This window comes from Eimeria maxima, genomic scaffold (assembly GCF_000499605.1).
Source record: "Eimeria maxima Weybridge genomic scaffold, Emw_scaff237, whole genome shotgun sequence".
NCBI classification, from domain to species: domain Eukaryota; phylum Apicomplexa; class Conoidasida; order Eucoccidiorida; family Eimeriidae; genus Eimeria; species Eimeria maxima.
Window position 1 is genome coordinate 10,321 of NW_013565228.1, and position 15,879 is coordinate 26,199.

The following is a 15,879-nucleotide window of genomic DNA, read 5'->3' on the forward strand; positions in this document are numbered from 1 at the left end:
CACCCTGTTTCATCCTCACATTTTATCCAGTGATTAGTGCTGGTAGTGCTTGTAATGTAGAGTTAGTGTAGAATAGTTAATGCTTGCTTCCTGGAAATCCGGTCGAGCCGCATACCACGCGAATTTGTAATCCTTGTAGCGTCGTGAGTTGTTGGGAAGTGTCTGGGAAATGAACACACGAACCCCTACACGGTCCCATTTGACGAACGGTATGTACGCAAAAGCTTTCAGCAAGTGCCTACAGTGTTTGCACATAACGGCCAACGAAGTAGGATTGTGCTTGTTTATGGGGCTGTTTTGCACCTAAGTGTATCAAGATCCGTAGGAACCCATAGCAGAATGCCTCATCTCCCGCAGCTATAAGCTCTTGAGTCGCTGGCATTAGGACGCCTGCAACCTGGGGAAGGATGCCAGCTGCATATGAGGAACTCTCAACAGAACAACGACTCGGTTTCACCTCGCGATAGTTCTCGGTTAAGATACAAGGCCCTCGCTACACTTGGAAGCACTGCCTGCATCACACGCTGCAGGTGCAGGCAGCGAACCTCAACCCTAGAGCAGGTCGGCCGTGTATAGGCAAGTGTATGGCCGAATGTGTGTATTCCCAAAATCATTCTCCTATCTCAGCCGTTTACTCATCTTGCAGAATTGAGATTGATCTGATCTCTGGTGGCAAGACGACCAGATGGTTGAAGAGCCGACTTGAAGCAAGCACAGTTCCCTCATCCAACGGAGAATAGTCTTTCAGCAATGCAATTAATGAAGACTGCCTCACATTTTGCCAGCCATCAAGGTATGACGGTCGTCTTGATCCGGTGGCAGTGATGAAGCTTCGTGCCCCATTAGGATCGTAGTTTCGCCTACAAGAAACATCAGCAGAATTACAGTTGCTATTCGCATATCCGTTATCACAAGGATAGACACGTCGTGATGGCTGTATCTAAGCAAGGGCCCTGTTTTACTGTTGTACCGCAGCACGTCTGACCAATGGAAGGCTTTCGGCAGGTGCTGTAATGTAGGATCAATGATACGTCGTCAAGAAAATAGGCTCTGATGGTACTGAGAAATCCAAGGAAGGGCATCTGTAGATGGAACATTATATCCAGAAGGGGCAATGCAGCTCCCCAACCGCACCTTCCTCTGATCGATGCTGTGAAGCAGGCGGCCCAGAGGTGGTGGTGAGGTTCACAGACGGTAGCTTCCCTGGAAAACGAAATAGAGCTAAAGTGTACCGAGGCTCGAGCTTGGCGGAGGACCGTAGTGGGCTACAATTGCCTTACTAGCTTAATGCAAGAACTCCAGAAAAACAGCTGATACCCCGCCAACTAAAAGTCTTCCAAGTCCCCCAGCCTCATAATCATAGCAGCCCAAGGGGATGAAGATGGGGAGTGAACGCAGGTGCCACCCTTCTATACAGGCCACAAAGCACCGTGCTGCAGTTCCCGCCGGAATACACCACAACATGCAATATCGTCCCAGTCCCCATCTGGTGCATACTCATTCACTACTAAGCCCTTATTTGGCCTTCATCAGCTAGCCTATACACGCGTTAAGATTATCCTCCACTCCGTTCCACACAACATCGTACCAGTTGAATTCTACAAGGCCGATGCACTTGCCGAATCTGCTGAGACTCCCCAGGGTGTTGTTTGTGAGGTTCTATGGAGCAAAGCTGTTAACACCTGTGTTCAGATGAACCTGGTTATACGATGTGTACGGCCGTTGACGCTAGAGGATGAAAGCAGAAGTTTGCCCCACGTGCTGCGGGTCACGACAGTAGTGGCACCTCTGAAGTGGGGTTTATTGTTGAATGTTAAAGATGCTGACACTAATCGGGAATTTTTTCTGCAGATCCCCATGCGTCCTGAGAGTGTAACCAAGATCTATGATGTAGATAAGTCTCTGGTTGTGGAGGCATTTAGAGAGCGGATCCCAGGGATACAAGCCTGCGGTAGCGTGCCTGCCTTACTCACAGGCTCTTCGCAGAGTTTCACAGTCACGCTGTACACTGGTGAGATCTTATGTGTCTCCCTAGTAGGTTTGGCGAAAGGGACGCATGCCGTCAATCGCCTAAGCTGTTTGACAAAATTTAGGAGGGTATTGGGCAAATTACAGTTAACCTTAGAGGTACCAAGCAAAGAGCATCGTGCGTCGTGAGAACATCTCGTGAATATATTTCTTCGCTTTTTCTGCAGGTAGTGCTCAAACGTAAGCAAACAGGTATAGGCCACCTAGTACCTGACTGGGATTCTTTGTTCCTACATGAATGTTCATGGCCTGGCTGCCTCAGATGTACCGTCAAGATGCAGACAGTTCATTCGGCCGTTGGTAGAACCACAACCAGAATAAACGGCAGTGATATTGTTATTAGGAGGTTCCCTGGCATTGTTAGCCATCCAGAACAATACATCTCCCATCACAAAAAACTAAGAATAATCGGTATGCCCTACGCTGCCGCGCACTTGGCTCCCCCAATTTGCTGGGAACCGTAAGCGTCGATGGAAAAAACGGGGGTCACTGGCGACCCCATTTGATTTGCGGCGCGCATGCAAGTAGAACCTGGCTAGCGGGCAAGACTCAACTGACCAACTACAGGGCCACCTCCCACCAATTGTTGTTTCTGGAAACGAAACTGTACCACATTGGCTGCATCCTTCGAGTTATACCAAGTGTGCTGTTGCCTTTTGTAGTCATGCTCCACTGAGGGTTGTTACGCGCAAACAGCCGGATATGGAGATCAAATGCTACCTAGTCAGTATCATATAGTTTCTGGCTGAGACCTTTTGCGCAGGTAGCATGAAGCTGGTTTTGAAAGCGCATGCGTATGGCTGGAGCCGGCTACATGCATTCCTCTTCCAACCCATGAGTGATACTGTACGGCTTATGGATTTTGCATGCATGGAGTGGTTTGTAGAAGAGGGGCGTGGCGTCACCAATACGAATAGATATCCTCAAACGGGAACCCCAAACCCTCAACCCTCAACCCCATATTTGGGGTTGAGGGTTTAACGTCTAGGGGGTGGGATTCATCCCTCGGAAGGCTACTGGGGCGGGAGACAGATGGTAACACTGGTGTTCTTGTGTTCATGGATGCCCTGTCCCATCTGGCTGAGAGCCAGGTATCTACGGCACTGAAGAGTAATGACTGACCTCCATTCTGCGGAGGTTCTTACTCTGGTTGGACCTACCTTCCCCTAGACTAGTTTATTCTTGCGTTGGCTGCAACAACACTTGGTCACTCGCAGTGGGAATATGCAAGGGTGGAAGCGGTCCTCCCAGCAGATGAAGTTCTGTAACTCCGGCGTCAAAGCAGAAGGAACGCGCTGTGGGGGCCCAGTGTGGAGAGATTGCAGTCTACTCCTACGGCATAGGTTGGCAAGCTCACTAAGCAAACGATTTAAAGCCGTTTATGATGAACATCACATTAGTTGCATGGAATTTTGGTTCTGGAGTGCCCTTGGACCGAGGTGGTGCAATATGTTGCTAACGGTAATACAGAATCGAGAGCACCCTTCAACGAATCGCATCATGGGTTGTTCTTAAAAAAGGCCATGCTTAGGGGGTTTGTGCCTGCAGTGTCTCATTCATTGTTTGCTTTCAAAACGTTATGTAACACATTATTCGTTTACGTTCAACTTCGTGCTGCTGGTGAGAAGTAGTGGTCCTTCCTGCGCAGCGAGCGCGTCTGCAGGACCACCGGAGCTATCGTGAGTGCAGGTGTTAATATTGAAGAACTGCGTGTTTCTTTCCTTGCCTTTGCTGGTAGCAAATGCTTTTCATGAAAAGTGATTTATTTACTCCAGTGGTTTGTGGTTTTCCCTTGAGACCCTCGGAATAAAGATGATTGGGCAACCTCGTCCTGAGGAGGGGCAGGCAACGCTTGTTCCCCCCTCCAGTATGGATAAATCCATTCAAGCAGAGGATCCTGCTGAAGAAAATGCATATACGACTACAGTCAATACAGGGACAAAGCAACGCAGAAAATGGGAACGATATTTCCTGTACTTTTTGACGCTGGGGGTGGCAAGCGCGTTGTTGTTTACTCTCGACTCTACAGTGCCGGAGACTGCATCCCGCCGGCTGCCTTTGTATAAAGACAGTGGAGTTTCTCGCGGGGCGTATCTGAGTGTCACTTCTCCAGTCATGCCTTCGAGCTCAAGAGTGGAACTTGAGCAGCAACAGCCAGCACCACAAGCCCAGGCAGACCCGGGAGAAAGTGACGAGGGCACGCCGCCTTCATCTTCGGGAGGCACCGTACCTCCTTCGCGTCCTGAAGACCAACTGCTCGTTACCGACATGTGGGGTCTGCCAATGCTTGATCAATTTGAGAGGACGCTGCCTTTAGATGCGAAGCGAGGTAAGGAGGAAATTGCAGCCTTCCTTGCAAAAGGCCCTTTGACCGACGATTTAGTATCTTCAGAAGAACTCGACGAACTGTCCACTGTCGCCAGAATATTATCTAAAGGTTCGTCAGACTCCCTGGTTGGAATAACCATACTTTTGGCGAACGTAAAGCCACTGCACTGGGGAGAGAAGGTCGGGCATCTGCCCCGCCTCGTTCACATAAATGAAGTAATAGGCAAAGGTTATTCAGCCATCGTGGTGGAAGTCGAGGATACAGATACCCATGATGTGTTTGCGATGCGCATTATCCGGCAACCTGCAGAGGCTGCTCAGTGGTTTCAACAAGATGAATCTTTTATTGCAGAGATACAGCAGGAGCTTACCTTGGAGGAGGAGGGAGCGAGGCAGCTATGCGGCGTCATTCCAGCAAGTATGGTGGCCTCAAAGAAGGGCGTTGCCGTTCCCTTGTACAGTGCGGATATTGCAGGTGCCCCCGAAGCCCAGCGTGTCGGCGATCATTTTATCTTCTCACGCGTACAGTTAATGGAAAGGTGCTCTGGGGCTTTTATTGACCTTTATATTCGGGCTGAAAAAGTCGTGGAGAAAGCGCGTGATTACATAGCCCGCCGCTTGTTACAAATTATTCTCAAATTTCAACAGGCAGGTCTCAGCCACAACGACCTAAAGTGGGACAACATGCTGCTGCGCCCAGATGGCACATTGCTCATCGCGGATCTGGGTTCCGCCCTTCCGTTCGGAAGTCCATGTAGGCAGCTTACATTTTTTACACCGCAATATAGGGAGCCGCAGCTAGCATTGCAGCAAGATCCAGGAGCGTACGAGAGCGGGTTCACCATCCCGCAAGCCAGCAGCGACTTGTGGTCCCTGGGAATACTCCTGTACGAACTGTTTACAAATGAAGTACAGCCATACGGAGAAGTGGAAGGAAATAGCGTGGAAGATAAAGCGATGCTTCTAGCGGAATGGCTTATTGAAAACCAAACCAGATCAGCCTCTCTCGAACCCAGCTTAGAGGCTGCTAATGTCCCAGACCGGTGGATGCAACTTATTCTAAGATTGCTGGAGCCCAGTAGGTCGCATAGAATAACAGCCTGGGGTATCGTAGAGGAATTTCCCGACCTTGTACATAATCCACAATAGGCTGCCTGTTCTCGTTTTCAAGATTATGCTGAAAGCGGCACCCAACCATCCAATGCCTACATGAAGGGAGTACAATTCCGCTTGATCTTCAGTTATCCTCAGAAGTATAACAGTGTAGATTGATGCAGTTGGTTCCGTATGTTTGTTGCCGTCCCTATAGAAACTCACCTACAGACCAAGAAGACCAGACAGTGCACTCGAGAACTTGCTTTGTCTGCTTCGCTATTGCAACTGTCTCTCCTGCACCCCACTGCACTAAACAGGATCCTCTGCAGGCTTCATGTTCTAAAAAGGGTGCAAGCTGTGCATTTCGTAAATTCGCAGTAGAGGTGTATAGCCAACCGTATCATGTGGAGTTCACTCCACATAATGTAGGTTTGCAGGATGCCGATCGATTCCAGATGCAAGTCGTTCGTGTGTTCTGCTTCGTTGTGCGTGTTGCAATCTGAGTTCCTTTTATCACATTGTTACCGCTTGCTTTTCGTGAGTGAAGCATTCAATTCGTGTCAAGTTTTCAATAAGTGCCCACACCTCGCTCTCGAGCGTAGTGAGGATTAAAGCAACAACTTCTGCTCTTGACTCTGAAGCTGGGCCATATTCAACTATCAATACCAAAATATCTGACGGTCTCGCGGATGATTAGGTTCTGGCAGGCTTTATCAAGCTGTGAAGGAGAGCCAGGTTTTCTTTTGCTTTGTGCAGACTTTTGCAGCATACCCGATAGATATAGAGGATGCACAGTTGTGGACGTTGACGCACTACAGGAACCACGACCTTCCACTTCTTCCTACGTAGTCTTTATGCGCTCCCTATATACAATTCTTACTCATAGGTCATTATAGTGCACCCGCAGCTGTTTTAACCCCGAAGTTGCAGTGCTGTGAATGCGGGCGCTTTCGATGCACGCTCCTTTCCGGTGCAGAAGCCGAACTGCGGATACATTATGCATTTTTGAAGGCTAGGGAACTGCCAGTATTTTTCTCCTGCACCACACGTTGGATTGGCTTTACGTGGGAGCCCTATAAGAAGGCAAACTCTGCGAGGCTTTTCGATCCGTGGTAGTCAAACCATGTCCTACGCACCCCGTGTCGCTAGGCAGCGTCTTAAAATGCGCTGCTCTGCAGAATTCACAGTTGTGTGGAAGTTTAGTCCCACAATATTGGCGCCTCAACCTAATCTGTGGTGTATAGTTTGTACTTGGGTTGACATTGGATTGCTTAGTTTTCTCGTGACTCGGCAAGTAGTTCTCATTCGGGGTCATTCACGCGTAAGGGATGGAGAGGAATGGAATGATGGCTTGAACATTCGTGGATTCAGTGAGATACACTCTCAAAGTCCTAACCTGAACCAGGAGAGAACAGCAACAGTTATCGTGGCTTTATTGCTGTGGAGGAAGCTTGTGGTGACCGCACAAGTGCCTGTCTGTAGAAGCGACGAATCTTTGTGTACGAACAGACATTGTGTTCGCGTTTCGACACAATTATCCTTATTCCCCAACTATCTACACAATATGAAAAAGGAAAGAGAGGTTATTTCAGCACTGGAGAAGGGTGATCCTTAAATTCACCGTCATGCTGCGGGCCATACCTGGTGGTCACTTCAGACAACACCCTTGAGACACCATCCAAAAACATCCATTATAGAATATTTTCTCCCTCTACCTCCTCTAGATAAGATAAAAAGTGTGTTTTTTACTTTTCTTATGGGGCCTCACCTATATTAGCTGCACGACAGCTACTGGACCCTCCCGCAACAGCTCTCCGGACGCAGGCACCGATAGTGGGAATGTGGGAGTTCCGTCATGGAATGCCACACTATCCGGCACAATATTCGGTGCAAAAAAACATCACGTGCTCATTTAATTAGGTAACACTGACAGATGGCCAGAGGCTTTCTCACGGGGAGATTCGCTGTCACCATCAGGCAACCGGCTGCTCACCCTGTCAGCGCCTGTTCCGTATTTCCGTCAAAGTCTTGTGTTGAGTCGAGATGACTCCCACTGAATGTCCATTTTCCGTTAACGTATCATCCATTTTGAATTTTCTTTCTTTTAGTTCGAGATTGGACATGCTCACTTCCAGTATTCACCCCGCGGTGTTACTCATTGATCGTCACAGAGGGTCTGTGTCGTGCACCCTCTAAAAAACCCTTTTTGGTCTTCTTCATGCAGAATTCCTTCTTAAAGTATCGGTTACAGGCTGTAGCCCAACCCTAAGACACCCTTCATACATCAGCTGTGCCTGGAAAGCCCTAGGCGAAGGCTATCTGCTGCCGTTTGTCCTCGTCCTGTCTTGGAACACTGCATCCCTTTCTGTTGCTGCAGGGCAGGAGAACACCCAAACTGCGTTCAAGGCCCCAACGGGCTTATGCATCCTCCAAGGCGCAGGATCGAATCGTGACACAGGATCCCTTGCGGCCTCTAATGCGAACACGAGTGCTTCAGAAATGCTACTTTGGAGCCCTGCAGGAGCGCGCCCTAAGGTATCAGGCCCAAAGGCTCCAGATCAAACACATCACACATCAACTGCAGGAGGAGGTGCCAACACCCGCGGAGTGCAGGTGGGAGTGCATGAGCCTCTGTCGTTCTATGGGCATGTCCACATCGCAGATCCAATGCCAGTAGCCGAAGTCCCCATGTGGATATGGTAAGGCATTACCCTCGGTAACACTGTGGCCATAGCAGTAGTGCGCGCAGGCTAGGCAGCATCGGTCGGATTGAAGCTGAGGCAGGCAGCTAAACCCAGCTTGCTGTCCTACAGGCTGAAGCGTCGCCTTTCAGATTTCTGCTGAGCAAGCGAAGGCAACTCCAGGAACACATGGAGGCAATTAATGGCCTCCCGTGCACAAATGAACGCATTGTCGTGTATCAACTTGCATACTACGCATTCGCACGACAAGCACAAACGCGTAGCCCCACTGTGCCCCAAACAACTGCATACTCCCGCACAGACACACACAAACGCAGACACACACACACACACACACACACACACACACACACACACACACACACACACACACACACACACACACACACATATGCTGCCTGTGTGTTCTGCAGGACTTCATCGAGTGCCATATGCGTTTTGCTGCTGCTGTTATGGGTGCTACACCAGCGGCGGTTTTCTGTAGTGGCAGCACAGTTACGGCTTATGCAACGGCGCTGCTTCAGCCCACCAGCTGCACTTTATATGAGCCTCGTTTACTCTTTCTTCCCACTTTCTGGAGCCATTGCATGGTGAGATAGTTCAGCAACGGAAGAGGTAGGAGTCGCTGCACCACCGATTGCAGCGGCGCTTCATCCACGAATGCACGAGATATCATCACCCGCATATCCATTGATTTGTGGTGTCCCTTCGCCGCTGCACATCTGTACATCGCAAGCTGCTTTTGTCTGTTCAGGCTCTCCCTTTTGGAGCCCCGTGTAGGCTTACTGCTGTCGCAGCTTCGGTCGGCTTGGGAAGTTTGCTGCTTGCATTGTTTCATGCTGCTAATGCTGCACCTGATGGGTGGCCCAGAAACAACGCTGCTTCTAGTGCAGCAGCAACACTTGTTACCGCCCTCCGAAAGCAATGGCAAAGCCCTCGACGAAACGAAGGGAGTCTTGATCCCGACAGGCGTTGATTGGGGAGGGAATCGGGACCGGAGGGAATTGCCAACTTCCTTGCAGACGGAACAGGTCGACGCCACGCCGGAGGGAGAAATACGCGACTTGGGAATTAGGCACGAACGCAAAACAGCGGTTTGTTGCAGTCTCAGCCAGTCGATTAGCAACAGCAACAGCAACAGTAGAGGCAGCAGCAGTAGTAGCAACAACAACAACAATAACAATAACAGCAACAACAACAGCAACAACAGCAGCAACAACAACGACAACAGCAGCAACGGATTCACGGGGGTACACGATAGTGAACACAGTGCAACCAGGTTGTACCGCCGCGGCGTTTCTGCCCCTAATGTACTTGATACAGCAGTTGCACTGCCAACGGAAGCAGGAGGGGGAATACCAGCTGCAAAAGCGGTGAAAGGAGAGCTAGAATTGGTGATGAATGGAGTGAGGCAAGGGGTATGCCAAAATGTTGCGTGCTCCTGCAGCGATCCCGCACAACCCGATTCACAAGATCCTGCAAAGGCAACGGAAGCAAAAACGAGAGGAGGATTTCCTGGAACGTCAGAATGTATTGCGGAGCCTGCGACGACATCTCCAGAATCAGGTGTTGCTGCCGCGTATTGTGTCACAGGCGGCATTGCCCTGGGGGCCCCAAAGAACCCCCACTCACCTAACTGCTGGTGCTCAGTTACGACTGCCGCTGGTCAACAAAAGCGCATCAGATGGGCAAGGGTTAGGAGAACCAAGTGCTTTAGCAGCAAGTGCTGCCAAAGATACAACAAAACCGTGGAATGCTCGCACTGCAGTGGCGAAAGCCGACTTTCGGGGTCCAAATGCAGCAACCATAGAAGCAACAACCTCCGGAACGACAAAATCAGCGGTTTCACCGACTCTGCTGAGCCACAGACCTACTCTATTTGGCGTCGCTGTAGAGAAAGGCTCCATAGGCAGCGCTTGAGGCTTGGAGCTGCCAACAACCGCCGAAGCAGCATGCCACCATTTGGTCCAGCAGTGGTAGCCTCAGCGAAAAGAAGTGATGAAGCAGATAGATCTCCATTCGAGGGAGATGCACTCCTCCCACTTCGCAATGTTGCTCCTGCAGCTGCTGCGGCTGCCCCTGCTTCTCCTGCTTGTGCTGTTGACGCCACCGGGGTGACCGAACTTCAATTCCAGCACCAGCGACAGTCGCACAAGAGTTCAGAACGAGCGAGAACAGAAGGCAGCGACACAATTCACGTTGTGGAGGATAGAGAAGCTGTTACCGCTGCCGTTGATGCTGCCGCTGCAGCTGATAGTGCCAGCAGGCGCAACATCCATCCCGTGGTTAGAAGCCCCTCTTTTGCGTCTCCCACAGCCGCTGCAGGTGTTCGACGACAGCAGCAGGGGCACCATAAACTCCAGCTGCAGCAGCAGAGGAACAGCGCCTTGCGGCTGAGCGTTGCAGAAGCAAGGGCTTTGGTGTCGGGAGCACCAGTACCTGGGAGCACTTGCAGTACTACTGTAACCTCACACGGGTCTTCTCCGGGTGCGTTGCTTGCTCTTGCTCAAGAGGACGAGCAGTCGGGTCTTAGTTCAAGGAATATTCACCGAAAGGCAACTAGCCTTGATATGCAGGTGCAGTCACTGCCTATCTCCACTGCGGACGCTGCCTCGCAGCACGAGAAGAAAGACAATCACAGGGGAGCAACGGACAGGAGAATTTGGTTCGTACCACCGCTTTGCTGCCTCGCCTGGAATACGGAAGCCAGGCACTTCTCCGCGGTGAGATATTTTTGACCGTGTCCATGCTGCCTCTGCTGTTGCGTTTTCTTCAGCTGCCATACAGATGCTGCTTCAGTCGCCTGTGGCGGTGTCCCTGCTAAAGTAAATACAGCTGTCGGCTTACCTGTACTGCATGCTTCCAGTGCATTCGATGCTCGTGAACCTCTCTCAAGTGCTGCTTCGCATCCCTGGGTTTTCCAAGGAAGTAGTTGTCAGTGTGTTTGTTCAGTGGGACCTACGCATGAGCTACCGATGCTTGCTTCCTTTCACGGTGCTGAAGTTGCTGCGAGTCTTGCTATGTTACTTGCTGTCAACTTTAATGCATATGGGGAACGAAAGAGAGAAGGCTGTAGCAGAGGCTCGCATTCCTACGGGTGCCCCAGCGGCTCATGAGGGCGGATTAAGCCATCACCAGGTGCTGCAGAGGCTGCTGCAGCTGTGCTGCTTCATCTCTCTAATTGTTGCCATGTGGGGCCTTGCTGTCGTCTTCGTTGCAACGCGACCTTTGCTGAAACCCTTTAACATAGGTCAGAATGACACGTGTGTGGCGTTTGGAGGCCTTCGGCTTCATGACCATGTCCCCGCATCTAGGGCTTTTAGTGTATTATGGCATTGCTTGCATACTACGAGCTCTCCTGCTGCAGATTTCAACAACACTACAGGAAAATCCATTGCCGCTCATGCGTGTACTCCTCAGGGTGGAAATTCACCTGCCTGAAGGCCCTGGTTTTTTTCATACAATTGCTGGAGCTTGGTGCGGAAGCGGTGCAGCCCATAGCTCGTGCTACTGTGTCCGATACAGATGGCGATGCAGCAGCATCGGCGGCAGCACAGAGAGTGTACGTCTTTACCTTTCTGGAGCTTCTTGGGTCCGCCATATGTGCTGTGATGGCTACCTGGGCGTACAAGCCTGGCGACTTGATCCGTGCACACCAGCGCTTGCTTCTGCTGCAGAAGAAGCTCCCCCTGGGGGCTGTCCCAGTAGTCGAAGAAAGCGGCAGCTGCAGCACGAAGTACTTCCATCGCAGGCTCATTTCTGTGCCTTTCACCAAGTTAATAGCGGGTGCTAGAAGATGCAGCTGCAGATGCTTCCGCGGTGCCACAGAATAAAGCATTAGGCCTTGGCAGCCCTCAAAAAAGCTGGCTCTTCGATTCCGTACACAAGAGGCCTTCCACTGAGGGCGCTGAGGGCGCGAACAATTGGCAATTGCAGCGAAAAGAGCTGCACAGGTAGCAAGTGCTGCCTCCTGTTTGGAAGTTTGTTCGTTGGAGCTTCGTCTTATGGCAAATGTAATTTCTGTTTGGTTTGTGCATGCCTCCGGTGCAACGGACTACTCGTTTCAATTTAGAGTCGAGGTGATGTTCGCCAAGAGATGGAAACACGCCCTGACCAGCTAGTAACACTGGAGGGGAAGTGAAACTCCGTAGAGCAGTTTGCGCACGACATGCCCAGTGGGCGAGCACACTTGAGTTCCTGTCTGTGTTGCTTGCTGTCCTCAACTTCAACTTCACGCTCCCCTTCTAGGTCTACCGAGTATTCGGAGGGCTGAGATCAATGAACATCGTCTGTTATACCCAATAACTCCAGACAAACCAGTGATTGCTGTTGCTGCTGCTGCCATAGTTGAACCAGATGATAGACTTGCTGCTGCTATGCTACTTCGAGCTTGCTGCCTCACTCTACCTAGGTGAAAGGACAGTTGCTGTCTCCTTGTTCGGCAATGGAGTATTTCCCCGCCGTCTAGTTGACCCCGTTTTGTGACGCATAAGTCTGTTTCTCTGAAAGCCATTGTTAATGCGCCTGCAGCTACTTCCGCTAGCGTCACTATTTGTCCAAATACAGCTGTACAGTGTTTCCGTTTTGCGCTACATCTAGAAGAGCTGTGGACTAAAATAAAACTATTCCAGCGAGCTCAGCCCTAGGCACAGAAACAATAATTATTCAGCAGCTACTGCTGTTGCCCATCCTGCTCCATTTGCAGCAGAAAATGTACCGAAACCCGGACCAACATAAAAGGCTGTCTTACCTATAGGACCTGCGTTTGTGACTGTAATGGCTGCTGCTGCAGCTGCTGGAGTTTCTGATGCTGCAGCTGCTGCTGTTGCAGCTGGTGGAGGTGATGCTGCAGCAAAGCTCCCTGCACCTGCTGTTTCTCGCTGACATGGGCTAGTTGCATATGGAGGAGCTGTTGTTGCTGCTGCTGCATGCGCTGATGCTGAGTTTGTTGCAGTTGCTGTTCTTGAGCCCGTAGCAACAAGTCTTGCTGCATTGCCACTTGCTGCTGCAGTTGCTGCATCATTGCCTGTTGCTGCTGTAACTGAAGTTGCTGCTGCTTGATCAACTCCTGTGGGGTCAGCAAAGAGCTGGCGTCTCCTAGTTGCTGCTGCAGCGGAGGCGGCAAGGGCTGTTGCAGCGGTTGAGGCAGTGCATGTAGTGGTTCCTGCAATGGGGGCTTTACCTGCTGGTGTACCGGCTGTATTACCTGTTGCTGAGTCGGTTGCTGCAGATGCTGCTGCAATGGCTGTTGCAGAAGCAGCATTGTCGGATCTCCCCCAGGATGTAGTCGTACCCGTGCGCCCAAATCGTGACCTGTCAGGGATTTGGTAGCACCTACCACGGGCCTCTTTGAGAGCGACGAGCCCGGAAGTGCAGCCGCAATGGGGCTAACAGAAACAGAAGGTTCCGCATCTGAACCTGCTGTAGCTAGGGCTGAAGCAGCACCAGGCACAATCATCGCTTCATGACTGACAGCGACTCGCAGGCTGTCACCTGATTTTGCCGTCGCTGGGTTGAACTCCTGCCATTGTTGGTGTTGCTGATCCGGTTCCCACTGGTCATCGTGAAGGGGCATTTTATCCCCTGCTGCACCTTCGCGCTGAAGATCTGGTGAAAGGCTAGAAAGATCGCCGTCTAACCAATGCACTTGGTGCGACTTCCCGTGTCTAGTGTTGCCGCTGCTGCTACTAGTGCTGCTGCTACTAGTGCTGCTGCTACTGCCGCTGCTGCTGGGAAGAAGTTGGATCAGCCCGTCAACTTCATCTTCATCACCACTATCGTCGTTGTCAACGCCGTCCTCACTATCCTGTTCTCTCTTTCCGCCAAAGGTAGCTCTTGCTTGCAAACCAACCTTCATCCCTCCCTCCGCATTGTGCGGCATTTTGTCTACTGTACCTGCCTGTTTTTCTTCTGCTTCCTCCCCAAAACTGGCTGCTAAGTGCAAGTTCCCTGTCTTAGCTTCTAAACTCTCTGACTCCTCAGGCTCACCCGCCTCCTCTGGGTTTCTGTCTTTACCGGGCGTACTTTCGTCATCGCCTTCTGTACCCCGTCGATGTGTGCTGCTTCCACCAGCTCCACTACCTATTTCCGTTGGATCTCCCGGCACGGCAGTCTGCTCCAACTCCGCCTCAGGAAGGTCTACAGGTTTACCAATCGGTGAAGTATTCCACCGAATGTCTTTCTTCAGAGATGCAGTGGTGGCTGTTTTCTCTGGTGCCAGTTCTGCTGCGCCGTCTGCTACAGTGTCCGCAGATGTCCGAGGCTCCCAGGCGGATGAGGCAGCAGATCTGCCATTTGCTGTCTCGCAGTCGTGGGGCAGTGCACCTGCATCTGCGGCAGATGTATCTGCCTTCTCTTCTGAAGTTTGTTTATTGTCCCCGTTCACGAAGCCAGGCAGAAGCGACGGCTCATTCCCCGCTGCAATCGCTGGTTGCGCCCCTGCTGATGCTGTACTCAGTGCTATTGCTGGTGAATCCGACTCCTGCAGCGTTGCTGTCTCCGTATCGGCCTCATCATCGTTTCCTAGATGGCGTTGTTCGCGATGCAGTTTCTGTACTTGCTGCCCCTTCTGATGCTGCACCACCTGCTGCTGTGCACCGAGATGCGGGAGGCCGCTGCTACCTTGGTGCTCGGACTCTAGTTCAACAAGGGATGAAGACGCAGGGGCTGCAGAAGCAACTGTAGCTCTACGAGAAGGAAGCAAAAGGTATGACAACGGTTGCTGGTGCTGCGAGTAGAGCTGCTGTTGCTGCCTGGTGGGAGAAGTGGCTGAGCCGCCAAATGGAGACAGCACAAGCGGTGCAGCAGCAGTGCGGTGCAGATACACCTGCTGGGCAGAAGGGAGTGGCCGAGCTGGCGGAGTTCCCGGATGCAAAGGGGCTCTTGTGGATCCCGTCCAATGCTGTTGTCGATGCAGCAGTTGCTGCTGTTGTTGCCGCAGCAGCTGCTGCTGTAGTTGTTGATGCATAAAGGTAGGGGGTGCTGTCGTTATGGCCGCACCTTCCGCATGGCGAGAAGCATCTCCAATGTTGTCGTTTGCAACTTCTGACCCAACAACAGCAGCGGGTGGGGAACTGGGGGCTAAATGTAGCGGCATGACTCCTGTGTGGTATTCCGCCGGCAGCATCGACGTCAGAGCAGAAACAGGAAGACGTGCAGCACCAGACGGAGGAGGAGGAGCAGCAGAAGGCATAGCAACCGAAACCGAAACTCCATGGGATACGGGGTCTTCTGGCATCTCCGCTAAAAGCCCCTGGGGAATCCACCCATTCGGTTTCTCGTCTCGTTGCTGCCGCTGCTGCTGGTGCTGGTGCTTCTGTTGAGGATTTTCTGTTTCAGAAGCTGTTTCTCCCTTCAAAAGGTGCCATAGTGGGTGGCCATAGTGTTGCTGCATCTGCTTCTCTGGCTGATGCAGTTCCCTGTGCTCCTCCTGCATTTGCTGCCCCATCAAGAAGATAGGCAGAGCCTCTGGCTCAGACGAACCCGGGTGCTGCTGCTGCCTTTTTACGGGATGTATAGAAAGAGGTGCCCCCAGTGGTCGCACACCTGCAGCTGCCAGATCTAGTTCGCGTTGTTGCTGTTGTTGCTGCTGCTCGTTTAGCTGGCGCTGTTCCCTCGTAAGCAGCAGTACTGCAACGGGCAGAAGCGGCAGCAGCACGAGCAAGACAAGCAGAAGCCCAGCAGCCTGTACCGCTGATCCATGGCGGAATCCAGAGCGGAAGAGCAT

At 51.6% G+C, this 15,879-nt stretch overlaps 3 protein-coding genes across 3 annotated transcripts; 2 read left to right on the forward strand and 1 right to left on the reverse strand.

The window, feature by feature from the left end:
- Positions 1–3,840: 3,840 nt before the first annotated feature.
- On the forward strand, positions 3,841–5,505 carry EMWEY_00023500 (hypothetical protein, conserved; the record flags this gene model as incomplete). The annotated part of the gene is made up of 1 exon (XM_013480810.1): positions 3,841–5,505. One exon carries the CDS (start codon positions 3,841–3,843, stop codon positions 5,503–5,505), a length of 1,665 nt encoding a protein of 554 aa, XP_013336264.1.
- Positions 5,506–7,950: 2,445 nt separating this feature from the next.
- Positions 7,951–11,986, forward strand: EMWEY_00023510 (hypothetical protein, conserved; the record flags this gene model as incomplete). Its single annotated transcript, XM_013480811.1, has 5 exons — positions 7,951–8,150; positions 8,567–8,743; positions 8,908–10,876; positions 11,106–11,403; positions 11,574–11,986. 5 exons carry the CDS (start codon positions 7,951–7,953, stop codon positions 11,984–11,986), a joined length of 3,057 nt encoding a protein of 1,018 aa, XP_013336265.1.
- A 917-nt stretch (positions 11,987–12,903) lies between these two features.
- On the reverse strand, positions 12,904–15,879 carry EMWEY_00023520 (hypothetical protein, conserved; the record flags this gene model as incomplete). The annotated part of the gene is made up of 1 exon (XM_013480812.1): positions 12,904–15,879. The coding sequence occupies one exon, from the start codon at positions 15,877–15,879 to the stop codon at positions 12,904–12,906; it is 2,976 nt and encodes a 991-aa protein (XP_013336266.1).